The 17,658-nt window shown below is 45.7% G+C and overlaps 1 protein-coding gene across 1 annotated transcript in view; it reads right to left on the bottom strand.

Annotated features, from left to right (window-relative positions):
- Positions 1-5,123, bottom strand: part of STARD7 (StAR related lipid transfer domain containing 7) — a 33,868-nt gene extending 28,745 nt beyond the window's left edge. The window contains exon 1 of the mRNA XM_077469530.1: positions 4,841-5,123. Within this exon, the coding sequence (XP_077325656.1) occupies positions 4,841-5,067 (227 nt within the window). The 5' untranslated portion in view covers positions 5,068-5,123. The remainder of the gene's footprint in view (positions 1-4,840) is intronic.
- Positions 5,124-17,658: the final 12,535 nt, after the last annotated feature.

The following is a 17,658-nucleotide window of genomic DNA, read 5'->3' on the forward strand; positions in this document are numbered from 1 at the left end:
TATATCCTCCCCCCCTTTTTTATTAACGGAACATTGGCCCAAAATATTATCTTTTTCTTAAATGTAACTGTATATTTCTTGTTACTATCATAACCTACCACCAAAGAACAACCCAAAATAAATCCTCCTTCTCCTGATGATCTCAGTGATACCACATGCGTGTATGACAAGGGGACTTTATATGAAATACAACACTCAGGGTTGGCTGAGACATTAATATATAATATAAATAGTGTTCTGAGGTGACAATAATGGGCATAAAGCAATAATTCATCAAATATTTAATTGAAATCAATCGGTAAACAATAAAAAAAAATAATTGATGCAGATACAATATATTACTATGTAATTAAGTTAAATCAATTGCATATTAAATAAAATATAATTAGTATAATATCTCACAACATAATTTTATATCATACAATATATCATAATAATAATAATAATAATAATAGGTATAATAACATAATAAATAATATATCATATAGTAAAAGTAAATGATAAATAATAAATAGCAACAGTACACCCAGAATCGACACGACCATGATGAACATATTGTAGTAAAAAATAAATAAATCAATGTCTCCATCCTTTAATAGAACCCCTGATAAGAACTATGGATACTGTGATATAGCAGCAAGGGTGAAAGCTCAACGCGTTTCGTGGACTTATATCCACTCATCAGGAGAAGCTGGTTGGGAGTATCTAAAATAAATTATATGCAAAAAATTAATAATGGTTTAAAAATTAATAATTGATATCGGAAAGAGAGGGAGCAACACCTATGATCCTAGCCCTCTTACCTGCAGTAATATAATGTAGTAGTAGAGAACAGGTAAAAAATGATAATAATAAATAGTAATTGGGATTAGATGTATCGGGGGATGATAAACCATCGTCCACCCGGGAGCTGAGGTAGTGACGAATGCGGCAGCAGGACAGGGGCATCCAGGGGACAAAAAGGAGAAAAGTGTGTAGACAGGATCCCCCTTCCAATGCAGTAGTATTCGATATAAATCATGAAGGTGTACTGTAACAAATAGTAATATATGATATAGTAAATATATGGGTAAAGTAATACAAAAGTAGAGGAGGGGGGAAATAAACAAGAGGGGGGGTGGGAAGGAAATAATTGTGTGATAGGGTGCATAGGTGGACAGCTTCTGATATACAAAGACTGAAGTTCAAAGTGCCAGAGGAGGGAAAGATGTGCCCCAAAAGAACAAGAGTGAGTTTGCCTATAATTAGGATAGATAAGGTGAAAGTGGCACCGTGAATAGTTAGAGGTCTCTGGATGAGTGATGGAGAAAAGAGAAAAACTGACCTGCCAGCCTACAATAGTAAGCACCAACGCCACGTAGTACCGTGCTTTGAGAGAGGAGGCAGCCACAAACAGGCGGGATGCCGCCTATTTGTAGACACCCTATCCCCTCTCCATACAGTACGCAAAAGGTGGAATTAGCACGTCCGCACGGTGACCACAATCGCGTCAACCATGTGGGCGTGTAGCCGTGGCGTGCATGTATAGATTAGGGATGGAGACCTTTGTGCGGGATGTCCAAGGTCTCATATAAAGTCCCAACTTTGTTCTCCTTTTATTTCAACCACATACGTGTATGTCATTTGTACCCGTAGTACAACCCAGTTAGCAGTAGAGCACATTTCACTTTTTTGTTGTTGTTGTCCTCCCCAAAGCATGTTGATGCCAAGTTTAAAAAAATAAAATAAAATCCTGCCCAAAATTAACTGACTCTGATCTTTGACCCTTACTTTACCCAAACACTAAGCCTAACACTTACCTAGAGCAAACCTTGATATGGGTATTTTTTTATTTATTTTGTATTATTTATTATTTCATTTTTTTCCACACACGCTTTCTTCCTTCTCTGCAAGGAAAGTGAAAGGTACATTGTGTCTTTCCTCTCCATTCACAGAGACGGGCTTCACAGTGACTGATCACTCTGGTAGCCGATCAGCTACCACAGCGATCAGGTGACTCGAAAGTGAGCGTTCCAGCACAAAAGGGAGATACGCACATATATGGCCCCACAGAAAAAAAGCCCAATGCGGTGGGGCTGCATATTTGTGTTACATCAGCAGGAGGGAGTTAAACAGTTTGTACCTAGCCTGGCCCTAGATTTTCTCCTCTATGCACAGATAACAGACATATTTTAAAACGTTGCCTATGGAGATTTTTAAGTACTGAAGTTTGGCACCATTCCAAGAGTGTGCGCAATTTTAAAGCCTGACATGTTGGGCATCAATTTATTCAGCGTAACAATCTTTCACATTAGACAAAAAATAAATTGTGCCAACCTTACTCTTTTCTTATTTTTTAACTCATGAAACGTGTTTAAAAAAAAATTTTAAAATTGTTGCGCAAATACCGTGAGACATAAAAAGTTGCAAGGGCTGCCATTTTAGTCCCTAGGGTGTCTGCTGGAAAACATAATGCTTGGGGGTTCTAAATAAATTTTCTACATGTTGGAGAGGAGTGGCAACATAGGCCTGGTATGGAAGTGGTTAAAGCAGAACTAAAGCCTAAGGTTGGGTTCACACTATTTTACGAATTGGATGTGGGTTTCTCTGCATCCAACTTGCATGTCAGGAGATTGCGACTGGCTCTCTATGGAGCCGGTTCACAAACCTCTGGTGTGAATTACACAGGGGTCCTGTGCGTCTTCTGGTCTGTTTCAGGTCCGAAGTCAGACCTGAAACGGTGAACACCGGACCCCCTGCTGTGAGCCGCTCTGTGCTGCGGTGTGAACTAGGGCTGAAACAACTAATCGATTACTATTTTCATAATCGATTAATTGGTCACTAACATAATGGGGTTAAAAAAAAAGCCCTGTATAGTACAAAAAGAGCAAATCACTACTGTAAACATTACTTTCACTGTCCCATATTAAAAAATGAACCCCTTAGAGTAGTGATTTTTTGCTCTTTTTGTACTAATTTTAGTTTTTTTAACCCCATTATGTTACTAAACATCTCAGGCCTGTGTTTTTTGCAGAAACACACTACATTTCATTTACATGGTTTCCTATGGGACACGTTCACGTCCATGTTTTTTTTCAGCTGCTGCGTATTTGGAAAAGACAAGGACTTTTTTTTTTTTTTTTAAAAGCAAAACGGTGCCATTTTGTTTTTTTGGTTCAATATACTTCAATGGAGAAGCTGCAGAAAAGCATGTAATAATGCGTTTTTGCGGCAATTTGTGTTTTTTAATCTGCCCAACAATAAATTGGGCTGGCTCCTGTGTCAGGTAAGTGACACATAATGGACTACTACGCGATGCATAGTAGTCCATTATGCTTTATCTTTGCGGAGACTCAAAGAGGAAGTAAACCCATCAGGGTTTACTTCCTCTTTAAAGACTGCGAGTAGACAGGCCCTTTATTCTGCAATAAAATAGACCGACCTCTGTAATTGAATGTAATTGCTTTTTTGCTTTGGTACAACTTATATACATTGTATCTCATGAAAAATTTCAATAAACCTTTAAGTTTAAAAAAAATAAACCGACCTACCTACCTTTTGGAGTTTTCCTTGGAATGTACACTGAGCTGCACAAGCACAGCTCCATTTACATTCTGGCACAGATCCTGCGTGAAGGGATTACTGATCTCCCAGGCTTGCCCAGGAGTGATAATATCCCTTACCAGTCAGTGGAAGCGGCCACAGCCCAGCAACCTGGAAGGAGCTGGCAATGAACATCAGACCAATTGAGGAAAGGTAAGTATTGTGGACTTAAAGCGGGGTTCCACCCTAAAGTGGAACTTCCGCTGATCTGAACCCTCCCCCCCCTCCGGTGTCACAATTCGCACCTTACAGGGGGTTGGGGGGTGGAGATACCTGTCAAAGACAGGTATTTACACCCACTTCCGGGCATAGACTCCCGTGGGAGTCTATGTAATTTCCTGTCCTGCCGCGCTGTCTGTTGGGACACACACGGGTCCCAGTGACAGCGCGGACAATTCCTATTGCGCTGCGCGACTCGCGCATGCGCAGTTTGGAACCGGGAAGTGAAGCCGATTCGCTTCACTTCCTGATTCCCTCACCTAGAATGGTGGCGGCAGCAGCCGAGCGATCGATCGGCCTCGGCATCGCTGGAACCCGGGACAGGTGAGTGTCCATTTATTAAAAGTCAGCAGCTGTAGTATTTATAGCTGCTGGCTTTTAATATTTTTTTTTAGGTGGAATCCCTCTTTAAGGCTTGTGGTGCAGGCTCTATAGAGCAGTGGTCTCCAAACTGCGGCCTAAGGGGGGGGGGGTCTTCGCTTTTAACTGGCCCTTGAGGAACCATTTCATCCACTGACACTAAAGGGGCACAATAATCCCCCTAATGGCACCAACGACAGGACACAGTGTATTTCACTGACACCCAGCGGCGGACTGACAACTCATGGGGCCCCCGGGCAATAGGAGAAGATTATGGGGCCACACAGTATACACACAGATACGGTACTGGAGAGGTGGGGCAGCTATAATCTTGGGATAAAAAAAAAAAACACATATTTTTACATACTGTTCCTGGTTTTATTGAGGCTGGCAACCCTGATGGGGCCCCTTAGTGGCATGGGGCCTTCGGGCAGTGCCCGAGTGGTCAGTCCACCCCTGCTGACACCAACGATAGGACGCAGTGTATTTCACTGACACCAATGACTGGACACTAATGTTGGGCCATTTTCTGCTCCTGGTGAGCACAGTCCTGCCCCCTATAGTCTGGAGGATGGTATTACCCCTGTCATAGAGGATGCATTGTCCTCCGGTCCATGCAGACACACTGCCCTCGAGTACACACAGGTCATGCTGGGAGTTGTAGTCCTCCAGGGCTCACCTCAGGATCTCCTCCTCTCTCACTCGCTCTTCTTCCCATAGGAAGGCCCCAGTGAATGCGGCCAGCAGCCTTCCTGTCCTCCCCGGCCTGTTCCTGTAGAAGACACCCCGGAGGAGGCTCCTGCTCTCCCTCTGCTGGCTGCTCCCATGGTGACACACCGGAGGCCGGCAGGAGCGCAGACACCTGGCCAGACCCGCCGACACACCGCGTACCACCTGCTGCCACATCCCGGAGCCACAGCAACCAGCCTACAGCACGCCTGCGACAGCGAGGCCCGAGCCACGCCCACCGCCTCTAGAGATTGGGCGAGGCGCGGCAGCGGAAGCGCCGATTGGTGGACTGTTGTGTCTGTCAGGGAATCAACTTCCAGGCTTGAAGCTCGGCCCTGTTCAAGGGCAACTGCGATGGAGCGGATAACGTGACCTGGCCACGTGACGGGCAAGATGCTCATCAGCAACCTACTATAGAGGACGGATCGGTTCATTATTGTCCTTCTCTGTGCCATTCACAGTGTTAAAGTGTGCATGGCAACCAATCAGAACCCTTCTTTTATTGTCTGACAATGACATCTAATATAATAAAGAGAACTATACCCAACGAAGTATGGGGGCTGCCATTCCTACCGTCCGAAAATCAGGCGACAGATCGTCATGTCTTTTTTTTGTATGCTAATCACTCATTGAAAATTCTCTATGACAGAATAAAAAAACAGAAGTGATGTCATGTGTTGTAATGTATTTCTATTGTATTTTCAGACAACTATACTGATCACATATATCCACATGCCGGGCCAGATCTGTTGTGTCTGTAAGTTGGTGCCAGGCATCGGACATTTTCAAAATGAGATTTAAAAAAAAAAGACAAATTTCCTCTAAAAATGGCCTTTCTATTCCAATCTATAAATACATGGTTGTCAGATTTTTTTTCAGCCTCACCAACGCTCACCGGCGCTCATCAATGAAGCCTCACAGGTGCTCATCAATGCAGCCTCACCGGCGCTCATCAATGCATCCTCACAGGTGCTCATCAATGCAGCCTCACCAACACTCATCAATGCAGCCTCATCGGCGCTCATCAATGCAGCCTCACCAACACTCATCAATGCAGCCTCATCGGCGCTCATCAATGCAGCCTCACCAACACTCATCAATGCAGCCTCACCGGCGCTCATCAATGCAGCCTCACCAACGCTCATCAATGCAGCCTCACCAACGCTCATCAATGCAGCCTCACCGGCGCTCATCAATGCAGCCTCATCGGCGCTCATCAATGCAGCCTCACCGGCGCTCATCAATGCAGCCTCACCAACGCTTATCAATGCAGCCTCACCGGCGCTCATCAATGCAGCCTCACCGGCGCTCATCAATGCAACCTCACCAACACTCATCAATGCAGCCTCATCGGCGCTCATCAATGCAGCCTCACTGGCACTCATCAATGCAGCCTCACCAGTGCCCATCAATCCAGCCTCACCAGTGCTCATTAATGCAGCCTCACCGGCACCCATCAATGCAGCCTCACCGGCGCTCATCAATGCAACCTCACCAGTGCCCATCAATGCAGCCTCACCAGGGCCCATCAATGTAGCCTCACCAGGGCTCATGAATGCAACAATCTAATTCGGGAGTCGGGACACAGACACAGTCCTATGCCGCAGCTGCACCTCTGACACTGCGTGAACAGAGCAGCGGCTGCCTGCTGAGACTTAGTTTCTTACTGCAGAGAGAAGAGAGTACTAACACCAGTGGCCGGGCACCTTAGGTGGCTGCCTAGTTTGCCTAGTGGTAGCACCGACCCTGGGTTGATGCACCAATTTCCCATGTATCTGCTTAGAGCCTGAAGTCATATTCCCAGCATCCCCAGTCAGGTCTTGCACCAGGAATCTCTGCAGGATGTTGAGGTGGAACGGTGTATATGGGAGGGAGGAAACGTCTCTTATTAAAACCTCGGGACTGATTATGCGATTGTGAAAGGCAAGATTCCTCCCCACCCCTTATACTCGCTTTTACCAAATGCAGGTGAGGATCTGAAATAAAGATTTGTACAGATCCTTGAAAGCGGGATTCACTCCAAAAAAGGGAAAGTTCGCTTTAAAGCCTCCATCACCAGGTCAAATCACATGACAAGTTATACCCTATTGTTGGCAATGGGAGTGTTCAAATTGGTGCGACGCCAACTTTGCGGTGCTGCATCGATTTGAAAAAGCAGTTCCTGCACTACTTTTGGCGATTTCACGTGCAACTTGCATAGACGTCTATGCATGAAACCACACAGATGTCTTCTAAGTCGCACCTGAAGTCGCATTGATTTCAAAGCTACATTCAATCTCAATGTGAAGGAGGGCTTCAATTAGTTGTGTAAATAAATGCACACAGACATATTATGAAACAGAAAACTTTCTAGCATACAGAACTTCTTCTGGTAAAATGCTACCATTTTTTTCATTTCTGAGCTTAGAGCAGAACATTTCCACACTGATACATTGTATACTTTTATTTACTGGCAGTGCAGAGTTCCCTCATTGTTATTTTGTACTTTGCTAAAATACTGACAGGTGATAAATAACATGTGTGTGTGTGATCTTTAGCCCTCGTTGACACTGGTGCTGCTTTGAAATTGCACTACTTCAGCGTGATTTTTAAGCCGCACAATCATTGCAATTTGCACTGCTGATTTCATTGCGGCTTTTGACTTCTGTTAACAGAATCGCATGCCTGACAAATGGGTCCTGCGTGGTTCCGAAACATTGCACTCATCCCTGTGATGTGATCTGTCTGCAATTGTTGATCCATGGCGTGCTGGCGAATATGTACACTTCATTTAACAGAAGTCTATACAAGTCACAATAAACATTGGTAAAAATTAGTCCAGGAACCTTTTTCATAATCGCTGCATCATGAGCGGCTCAATTTCCAGCAATTGTCATGCAATTTGAACTGTAAAATCGCACAAGTCGCACTGCTGTAAACAGCAGCTTAGTGAATTGACTTTAATGAGTTATCTCTTTTTTGTGTTATTTACCTCACAGTCAATATTTTACTTTGATGAATATCGCATGCAGAATCCGTTAGTGAATAGACCCCAAAGTAATATGTAAGGCTAGGTTCACACTATTGCCGGTGGGAATCACGGTGATTCCCTTACTGGCAGTCAAAATGCTCTGCTCAGTAAAAACATGCAGGGCTGCCATTTATTCATAAAGGCACCCCCATGCATATAAAAAATGCCGCGTATTTGCGGGTGTGGGAAACCGCAGGAAAATCACATGGGGTAAAAGCTGACAGCTTGCCAGGAAGAGAGTATTGCCGTGTACACACCTTGCGTTTTCCCAGCCGCAGAGTTTATTTAACCACTTGTCGACCGCCTTCCGCATATATACTGCGGCAAGGTGGCTTGGCTGCACATACAGACGTACCTGTACGTCAGTCCATGCATGTGGAATTGTGGGCGCACACCCGGCGGAACTCGATGTTCGCCGCCCCCTCCCCCCATGATCGCAGTGCAGACTTTCAAGAAAATGTGCGATCGGATCACGTTGTCGGAAAATCCAATCGTGTGTGGGCTCCATCTGACTTTTTTCCATCGGAATTTACAACACACAAAGTTTGAGAGCTGGATCTAAAATTTTCCGACAACAAGTGCCACGCATGCTCAGATTAAATTACGAGACGAAAGCTATTGACTTCTGGCCTCTTTATAGTTCCGACGTACGTGGTTTACGTCACCTTGTTCTGAATGATCACATTTTCCTAAAAATTTGTGCTACCGTGTGTATGCTAGACAAGTTTGGGCCAAAATCCTTCGAAAAAAATCCAATGGATTTTTTTGTCTGAATATCTGACCGTGTGTACAGGGCATATCAAATTTTTTGCTGATTTTTGTCTTCAGATTTACGAAAAACCATGTAGTGCAAGGGCCTATCTGATTGCATACAAATTGAAATTCCTAAGGTTTGACCTCATATTATATGGTTTTGGTAAATCTGAAGGAAAAAAATCTGCAGAAAATCTGATAGTGTGTATGGGGCTTAAGGCTCCATTTACACCTGAGCGTATCGATTTACTGGCATTTTTTGGGGGGATCTGGGATGCCTAAATGTGAACAGAGCCTTATGGTTGTTGTAACAAGATAATTAACATTATTCAGTTTATTTGTCAGGGTTTATAAAGTTATGGCTGATTAGTGTATTTGACTTCAAAAAGAATGTTTCCTTTCTCCAACAAAACTGGAGTTTCACGATCTCACAGACAAAGAGTGTGAAAGTTGCATGCCGGCATCTGATATCTTGAAGGCCAGGGCTGGGATGATGCAGAGGCTCCTCTCATGCACAGTGGTGGTGGTGGGGTTGTTGGCACAGCTGTGTTGGCCGGCTATCTTTTGCACTTGCAGGATCTGGCTGGCAAACTAGGCTCATTATGACTAAACAACACTATTCTGGAGAAGTAAAAACTCCCTTGCAGTGGTTACTGTGCACATGGATGTAAATATTCAACAATATTCCACGTGAAATAAATAAATAAAAGTGTGTATAGGACACATAGAACATACGCTAATCACTTGAAGTCATTTTTTCCCCAAGGGCTGTATTGTTTTTAACCCCTTCGGCTGTGGAAGATTTCCCCCCCTTAAACTGCGGCCGTGCGCATCATCTCCCGCAGCGGGCGCAGGCCTCCTGCTATAGCGGTTAAAGCGAATCGCTGGTACGGCAACTTGCGGGAACGAGCTGACCTGCCGCAGTATGAGGACAGCGGCTGGTCGGCATGTGGTTAAATACACCCTGGGCAGAGTTTTAAAATTGTAACATTTTTGCTTTTTGAAAATATATTTTTTCCTATATTTAAGGATGTGTGCATATGTTAGCAAGTATGCATTTGCGGCTGTGTTAAAAAAAAAAAAACGTATTTTAATACTGCTGTTGTAAAGATTACCATGAGAAATGTCATGGTATGTACACAATGACAATAAAGTATTATCTTATGTGAACTCCTATAAGGCTGGGTTCACACTTGAGAACGCAGCGGCTCTTCGCAGGAGTCGGATGCGTCTCCAGTCACAATTTCAGCCCGAATTTGGACGTGAAATGGATCAAAAGACACACAGGACTGACACACAAGACTCCTGTGCAATTTGCACCAGCTCTATAGAGACTCAGTCATATTCTCCTGATATGCTCAGGAGACAGAGTTCAAGAGAGAAACTATAATCAGGGCGAGAGCCAACCAATCACAAGGCAACCTAGACAGGAGCCTAAGGACCCTGGATGTCCAGCAAGCTCAGAAACATTCATAACTAGGGATGAGCTTCGTGTTCGACTCGAACATCGGCTGTTCGCCTGTTCGGCGAATTCCGAACATTATGGGCCGTTCGTGCCAAATTCGCGTGGCGCACACGGCCCACAATGCACTGCGTCATCGCAGTGCATTGCTGGCTCATGATTGGCCAAGCATGCACTGTGACCCCGCATGCTTGGCCAATCACAGCGCCAGCAGCGAGGAGAGCCATGATTGGCCACAGGCAGGATGCCTGTGGCCAATCATAGCTCAGGCTGTGTAGTACATGCCCCACACTATATAAGGCCGCCAGCGCGGCGGCCTTGTGTAGTGTGTTGGCGTCTGAAGCAGTTAGTGGGTGTTCTGTGTACCTTCAACACAGTACACACCGATCGTTATAGGCCGATTTTCGATCTTGCTCTTCTGTAGTGGTTGTTGTCTGCTTGCCCTGACCGCAGTATACACCGCTATATTCACCTCACCTATATAGCTAGTGATCTATCTTTTATAATAGAGCTTGCAGTCAGTAGTGTTAGGAGCTTGTGCGTGCTGTCTGCGTGCTCTGTACCCAGTACACAGCGCTATATCCACCTACATAGCTCTTATCTATTTGAGCCCACTTGCCATCTGCAGGAGTTATTGGAAGTTGTGTGTGCCTCCAGCACAGCACAGTATACATCTGTATATACCCCTTTATCTCTGGTGTTCTATAATAAAGGCATCTGCAGGAGTTAGTGGGTTTTTTGTGCCTCCAGCACAATATACACCTGTATCTACCCTTTATTGCTGTTCTCTAATAGAGCCATCTGCAGGGCTTAGTGGGTGTTGTGTGACTCAATTACAGTATACCCCTTTATCTCTGGTGTTCTATAATAAAGGCATCTGCAGGAGTTAGTGGGTGTTGTGTGCCTCCAGCACAATATACACCTGTATTTACCGTTTATTGCTGTTCTCTAATAGAGCCATCTGCAGGGCTTAGTGGGTGTTGTGTGACTCCATTACAGTATACCCCTTTATCTCTGGTGTTCTATAATAAAGACATCTGCAGGAGTTAGTGGGTGTTGTGTGCCTCCAGCACAATATACACTACCCAACTGCTGTTTTACCCAACTCCCTTCAGGCCATTACCATGTCTGGAAGGCCAGCAAAGAGAGGCAGACAGGTGCGAGCCGATAAAAGAGGGCAAGCAGGCTCTGTGTCTAGAGACAACAGTGCTGGTTGTGGACGCGGTGCATTGTCATCAGCACGTGGCCATGGGACACGCTTGTCCTTCTTTTTGGCAGCTGGACATGTTGAACCGCAACATGCCAACGACTTGGTAGAGTGGATGACCAAGCCCTCTTCATCCTCCTCATCCTCTCTCACCCAGTCTCAGGGGACTAGCAAAGCAGCTGCCAACGCATCATCTTCCCTCCTCTCAATGTCATCATCAGTGACTCCTTCCCTAGACCCACCACGTCCTCCTGAGGAGTCTCCTGAACTCTTTGAGCACAGTGTTGGGTACATGCTCCAGGAGGATGCCCAATGTTTTGTAGGCTCTGATGATGACACTCAGCTAGAGGAAGGCAGTAGCGTGAATGCAGAGAGAGGGGATGCTCAAGAAGGACAGCAATCTGGCAGTCATGTTCCACAAGCTGCAGCATACTGCCAGGTTGGCTACAGCGATGAAGAGAGAGGGGATGATGAGGGCACTAACTCCACGTGGGTGCCTGCTAGGAGAGAGGAGGAGGAAGAGGAGGAGGAGGAGGAGGCACATGTCCAACGAGGCAGGATGCCCTCCGGGGGCCAGCTTAGGGGCAGCACACCGACTGAATCACACCACAGAGCTCCGCCTGTGCAGGGCGCTGCCTCTGCGCGTTATTCTAAAAGTTCTTTGGTGTGGGCCTTTTTTGAGACGAGTGCATCAGATCGCACCGCTGCTATTTGCAACATATGTCTCAAGCGTATCTCGCGTGGCCAAAACATCAGCCGCTTGGGCACCACATGCTTGACCAGACATATGTTGACCTGGCATGCAGCTCGTTGGCAAGCGTACCTCAAAGACCCACACCAAAGAACAAAGCGGACCTCTCCTTGCTCCTCATCAGCTGGCATCTCCAACCCCACTAGACCTTCAGTCCTCTCTGAAACCTGCTCTGAGAGGAATGAAGGTGTAGAATTAGGTGTGTCACAGCAAAGTGCTTCCGGGCACTCTGCTAGCAGTACACCCACATCCGATTATAGCAGGCAAATGTCCCTGCCCCAGCTGCTGGACCGGCGAAAGAAGTTCACTCCCAGCCATCCACATGCCCAGCGGTTGAATGCTAGCTTGGCTAAATTGCTAGCACTTCAACTGCTGCCTTTTCAGTTGGTAGACTCGGGCCCCCTTCCGTGAGTTTGTACAATGTGCGGTTCCTCAGTGGCAGGTCCCCAAACGCCACTTTTTCTCACGGAAGGCGATTTCGGCTCTCTACCGGCATGTGGAAGGCAATGTCCTTGCCTCGCTGGACAGGGCGGTCAGTGGTAAGGTGCATATTACTCATGGTCCAGCAGGCATGGACAGGGACGTTACCTGTCTTTCACGGCCCATTGGGTCACTCTTCTGGCAGCTGGGAAGGATGCAGGACAAGGTGCAGTAGTGTTGGAGGTTGTTCCGCCACCACGCCTCCAAAATGCTACTATTGGTTGTGACACACCTCTCTCCTCCACCCCCTACTCTTCTTCTTCCTCCATGGCCTCTTCCAGTGCTCTGTCCTCAGAACCAGCGGCGTTCCAGGGGCTATGCAAGTACGAAGGCAAAACGATGCCATGCCGTGCTTGCGCTGGTTTGTTTTGGGGACAGGAGCCACACTGGGGCGGATGTTTTGTCAGCTCTGCAGGGGCAGGCCGAGAGGTGGTTGACGCCACGCCAGCTTAAGCCAGGAATGGTGGTTTGTGACAATGGCACCAACCTCCTCTCTGCCCTCCGACAGGGACAACTGACCCATGTGCCCTGTGTAGCTCACGTCCTTAACCTGGTGGTGCAGCGGTTCTTGGGCAGGTACCCCGGCTTACAGGATGTCCTGAAGCAGGCCAGGAAAGTCTGTGTGCATTTCCGCCGATCATTTAATGCCTGTGCTCGGCTGGCTGAGCTCCAAAAGGAGTTGAACCTGCCCAAGAACCGCCTTATATGTGACATGCCCACCAGGTGGAACTCAACGTTGGCCATGCTGCAGCGGCTGCACACGCAGCAGAGGGCCATCAATGAGTACCTGTGCGACTACGGCACCAGGACAGGGTCAGGGGAGCTCGGTTTTTTCTCACCACGCCAGTGGGGCATGATCAGGGATGCATGCACTGTCCTGTCACCATTTGAGGAGGCCACAAGGATGGTGAGCAGTGACAGTGCATGCATCAGTGACACTGTACCTCTTGTCCACCTCTTGGAGCATACGCTGCGTGGAATAATGGACAGGGCACTTGAGGCAGAACAGAGGCAGGAAGAGGAGGACTTCCTTGCCTCTCAAGGCCCCCTTTATCCAGACAGTGTTCTTGCTGTGCCACCCATGACACAGGAAGAGGATGAGGAGGAGGAAGAGGAGGAGGAGGATGATTGTGTCAGCATGGAGGTGGAGGCTGGCACTCAGCATCAGCAGCAGCAGTCTTGTAGGGATGATTTACAGTCCCAAGAAACACGTGGACTTGTACGTGGCTGGGAGGAGGTAGCTGCGGATCATGTTGCCCTTAGTGACCCAGAGGACTCCGGACAGAATGCCTCAGCTAACCTACGCTGCATGGCCTCCCTGATCCTGCAAAGCCTGCGGAAGGATCCTCGTATTCTTCGGATCAAGGAGAGGGACCATTACTGGCTGGCCACTCTCCTTGATCCACGGTACAAGGGTAAGGTTGCCGACCTTATCTTGCCATCGCAGAGGGAGCAGAGGATGAGACATCTCCGGGAGGCCTTGCAGAAAGGTCTGTGCAACGCGTTCCCAGAGACTGGGAGGTTACAAACTCCTGGTCCTGGACAACGTGTTGCTGAGGCATCGGTCAGAAGGAGCGGTGGAGAAGGTGGCCGTCTGATGCTTTCAGACAATTTTTTAGTCCGCAGCCCCAAGGTATGATCGGTTCCAGCAACCATCGCCAGCGTCTGATTTACATGGTGCAGGAATACCTAGGGGCAAGGTCAGACTTGGACACCTTTCCCACCGAAAATCCTCTGGCTTACTGGGTCTTGAGGATGGATCACTGGCCAGAGCTTGCACAGTATGCAATTGAGCTACTGGCCTGTCCTGCATCCAGCGTTCTTTCGGAACGCACCTTCAGTGCTGCTGGTGGCTTTGTTACTGATCACAGGGTGCACCTGTCCACCGAATCAGTTGATCGACTGACCTTCATCAAGATGAATCAGTCTTGGATCACCCACAGCTACCAAGCACCTGAAGCTGATGTAACCGAATAATTTTTTTTTGAAATATCACATCCCTTCAAGACTGCCTATGCTGATGCTGAGTGACTGTCCTGTTATGTTGATTGTCTATCCTCTTCCTCCTCCGCTGATATGTTGGAAGAACATTTCTGGTTCTGGGTGATGCCATCAGCCCAATTTTTCTGCCCCGGTTTAACAGGGGCGTTTAATTACAATTTTTTATGCAATGCTTTGCAGCAGGGCTAATTCCTGCAATAAAACTAGAGTATATGGGAGAGGTTGCAGTGTGGTGGCACCAGCACCAGTGCCTAAGGCCCAATTTTTCTGCCCCTGTTTAACAGGGACATGTAATTACAATTCTTGATATAATATTTCACAGGAGGGCCCGTTCCTGTGCCCACCCAGAGTAACTGTAAGGACTTATAGTGTTGTGGCACCAGCACCACAACCACCAAAGGTCAATTTTTCTACCACTGTTCAACAATGGTATGTAATTACAATTCTTGATATAATCGTTCACAGCAGGGCGCTCCAGCGCCCACCAAGAGTCACTTTGAGGGCTTACAATGTTGTGGCAAAACCAACACCTTGTTCCGCCATTTCTGCAGAGCATATAGGGCAGGCCCCTACTTTCAAACATCCAACTTACAAACATCTCCTACTTGCAAACGGAAGGAGACAACAGCGAGATGAAAAAAGATGGACGACAAAACAAATTATACAGGGGTGATAACCCTTCCCTATGTTTTCCAAAAAGCTTAAAAATAGTTTTTTTGACTGGAGCTACACTTTAAAAATGTACCAGTTGAAAATTACAAACAGATTCAACTTAACACAACAAACCTACACAGTCCCTGTCTTGTTTGCACCGCCTGTATACTGCTGTTCTGAGTATATAGGGCCTGGGGGCCACACGCATTTCCTTTTTTTAATATGGGTACGGGGTTCCCCTTAATATACGTACAAGACCCAAAGGGGCTGGTAATGGGCAGGGAGGGCTACCCATGCCATTTTTCTCAATTATTTTCAACCATATTGCAGGAACCAGATATAACATTAAAACCGCAAGCAGTTTTCAATGATGTTATTTCCGTTTAATGTCATTTTGTGCAGGGACTGTTCTAAACACGGGAAACACGTGGCACTTCACAGGCATACTACAGACACCCCCCAGGCACCATATTTAAAGGAATATTTCACTTTTTTTTCACTTTAATCGTCATTAAAATCAGTGCTCCCGCCAAAACGGCCATTTTTAAAAACATTTTAGGCATTGACCCATGTCCCCTGGGGCAGGAGCCAGGTCCCCAAACCCTTTTTAGGACAGTATCTTGCATATTAGCCGTTAAAATTAGCACTTTTAATTTCGAACGTTCGAGTCCCATAGACTTCAATGGGGTTCGTACAAATTTGGGGTCCGTTCGAAAGTTCTGGTGCGAACCGAACCAGGGGGTGTTCGGCTCATCCCTATTCATAACCATAAAGCAGAAGGATAGTGAAGTGGTTGTTCACCTACCTGTCACTTCAGAAGAGAGATGTGCTTGGAGGTGCGTGCGATCTGAATGGAAGGGCCATGCCAGTACAGATAAGGCAAATAGGGCAGCTTCTCTGGACAAACTGCAACCCTTATCAATATCAATTGAAGGGATGGAGAAAACAAAGTTACTACCTTACCTAGGAACCCCTTTTGCCTAAATCCATCTCTAGTCATGGCACAAATGCTGTGTTCACCCTTCATCCCCAATATCCTTTCAAGAAACTTGGAAGGGGACTGACTGATCTACCTGCCAAGCTCACAATTTTGGAAACATGGATCCAAGGGCCTACTAATAAATCCATGGGTTGATTTCTGAACTTTACACTAAAGGAGGAAATTTGTTGAAGAGTACAATTTGCTTTAGGAAGTCTTTTTTCTTTTCTCCAAAAACGCCATTTCATTTTTAATATTCAACATAAACTCGCCCATCCTTCATGTCTCCATACTTTATTTTGTTCAGACAGCACTTTGAAAAACACCCTCCTAGCATTTCTGGCTGTGGCCATCTTGAGTAAGGGCAGGTGATTAATTTAGCATTTACTTCCAGGAATCCATCTGCCCTTAACTCATCCAGGAGAGTGTGCTCAGCTTTGAAAACTCCTCCTTCCTTCCTGAAGGTATTTTTGACATAATTTGCCTAGGCGTGGAAACTAGGAAGTAACTGAAGAAATGTAGAAAAAATTTTAATTAAAAAAAAAAAGTAAAATATGACATACTTTCCTATATATTTACTGATGCTAGCAGCATAAGGAATACACATAGTCAGTGTTGGTTGAGATAGTGAAGTTCGGGTTTAATCCCTTTGCATGTTATTGGATGTTTGAAGCAAAGGTGGGTTAATTTTACATCAAATTAAATCACTTTGCAGTAGAGCTGCACGATTCTGGCCAAAATAAGAATCACGATTTATTTGCTTAGAATAAAAAGATCACAATTCTTTCACGATTCTTGCGACATAAAATCTTTCACGTTATACAAAAAAAAAATAAAAAAAAAATGGGCTAACTTTACTGGTTAGTTAGTTTTTTTTAAATTCATTAAAGTCATTTTTCCCAAAAAATTGCATTTGAAAGACCGCTGTGCAAATACAGTGTGACATAAAATATTGCAACAACCACCATTTTATTCTCTAGGGTGTCTATTAATATATATATTATAATGTTTGGGGGTTCTAAGTAATTTTCTAGCAAAAAATACATTTTAACTTGAAATCAACAAATGTCAGAAAAAGGATTAGTATTCAAGTGGCTAAGCTTTTTTCATTTACACACAAAGTCTATTCCATTGACAAATTGTTACAATGTTTATACTTAAAGTGGAGGGCCACCCTGAAAAAAAAAAAAATATTAAAAATCTAAAAAAAATAAAAATGAAAGAAAAATTTTTTTTTTACTTACCAGAAGTGCCTGTTGCTAGGCACATAATCCTAATATTCCTCTTCCTCCTCCGCGGAGATCTTCTTTCTTCTCTCCTCCGCATCTTCTGGGTAATGGGTCGCGCTGTGTTCTGGGAACTGTGTGTTCCAGAACACAGCGCGTCCCATTCACAAAGCGCTGCATGACTTGCGCATGCGCAGTAGGAAACGGGCAGTGAAGCCGTAAGGCTCCACTGCCTGTTTCCCTTA

Source organism: Lithobates pipiens, unplaced genomic scaffold, assembly GCF_037356315.1.
Source record: "Lithobates pipiens isolate NorthernLeopardFrog02 unplaced genomic scaffold, aLitPip1_a1.2 Scaffold_8, whole genome shotgun sequence".
In the NCBI taxonomy this organism is placed as follows: Eukaryota; Metazoa; Chordata; class Amphibia; order Anura; family Ranidae; genus Lithobates; species Lithobates pipiens.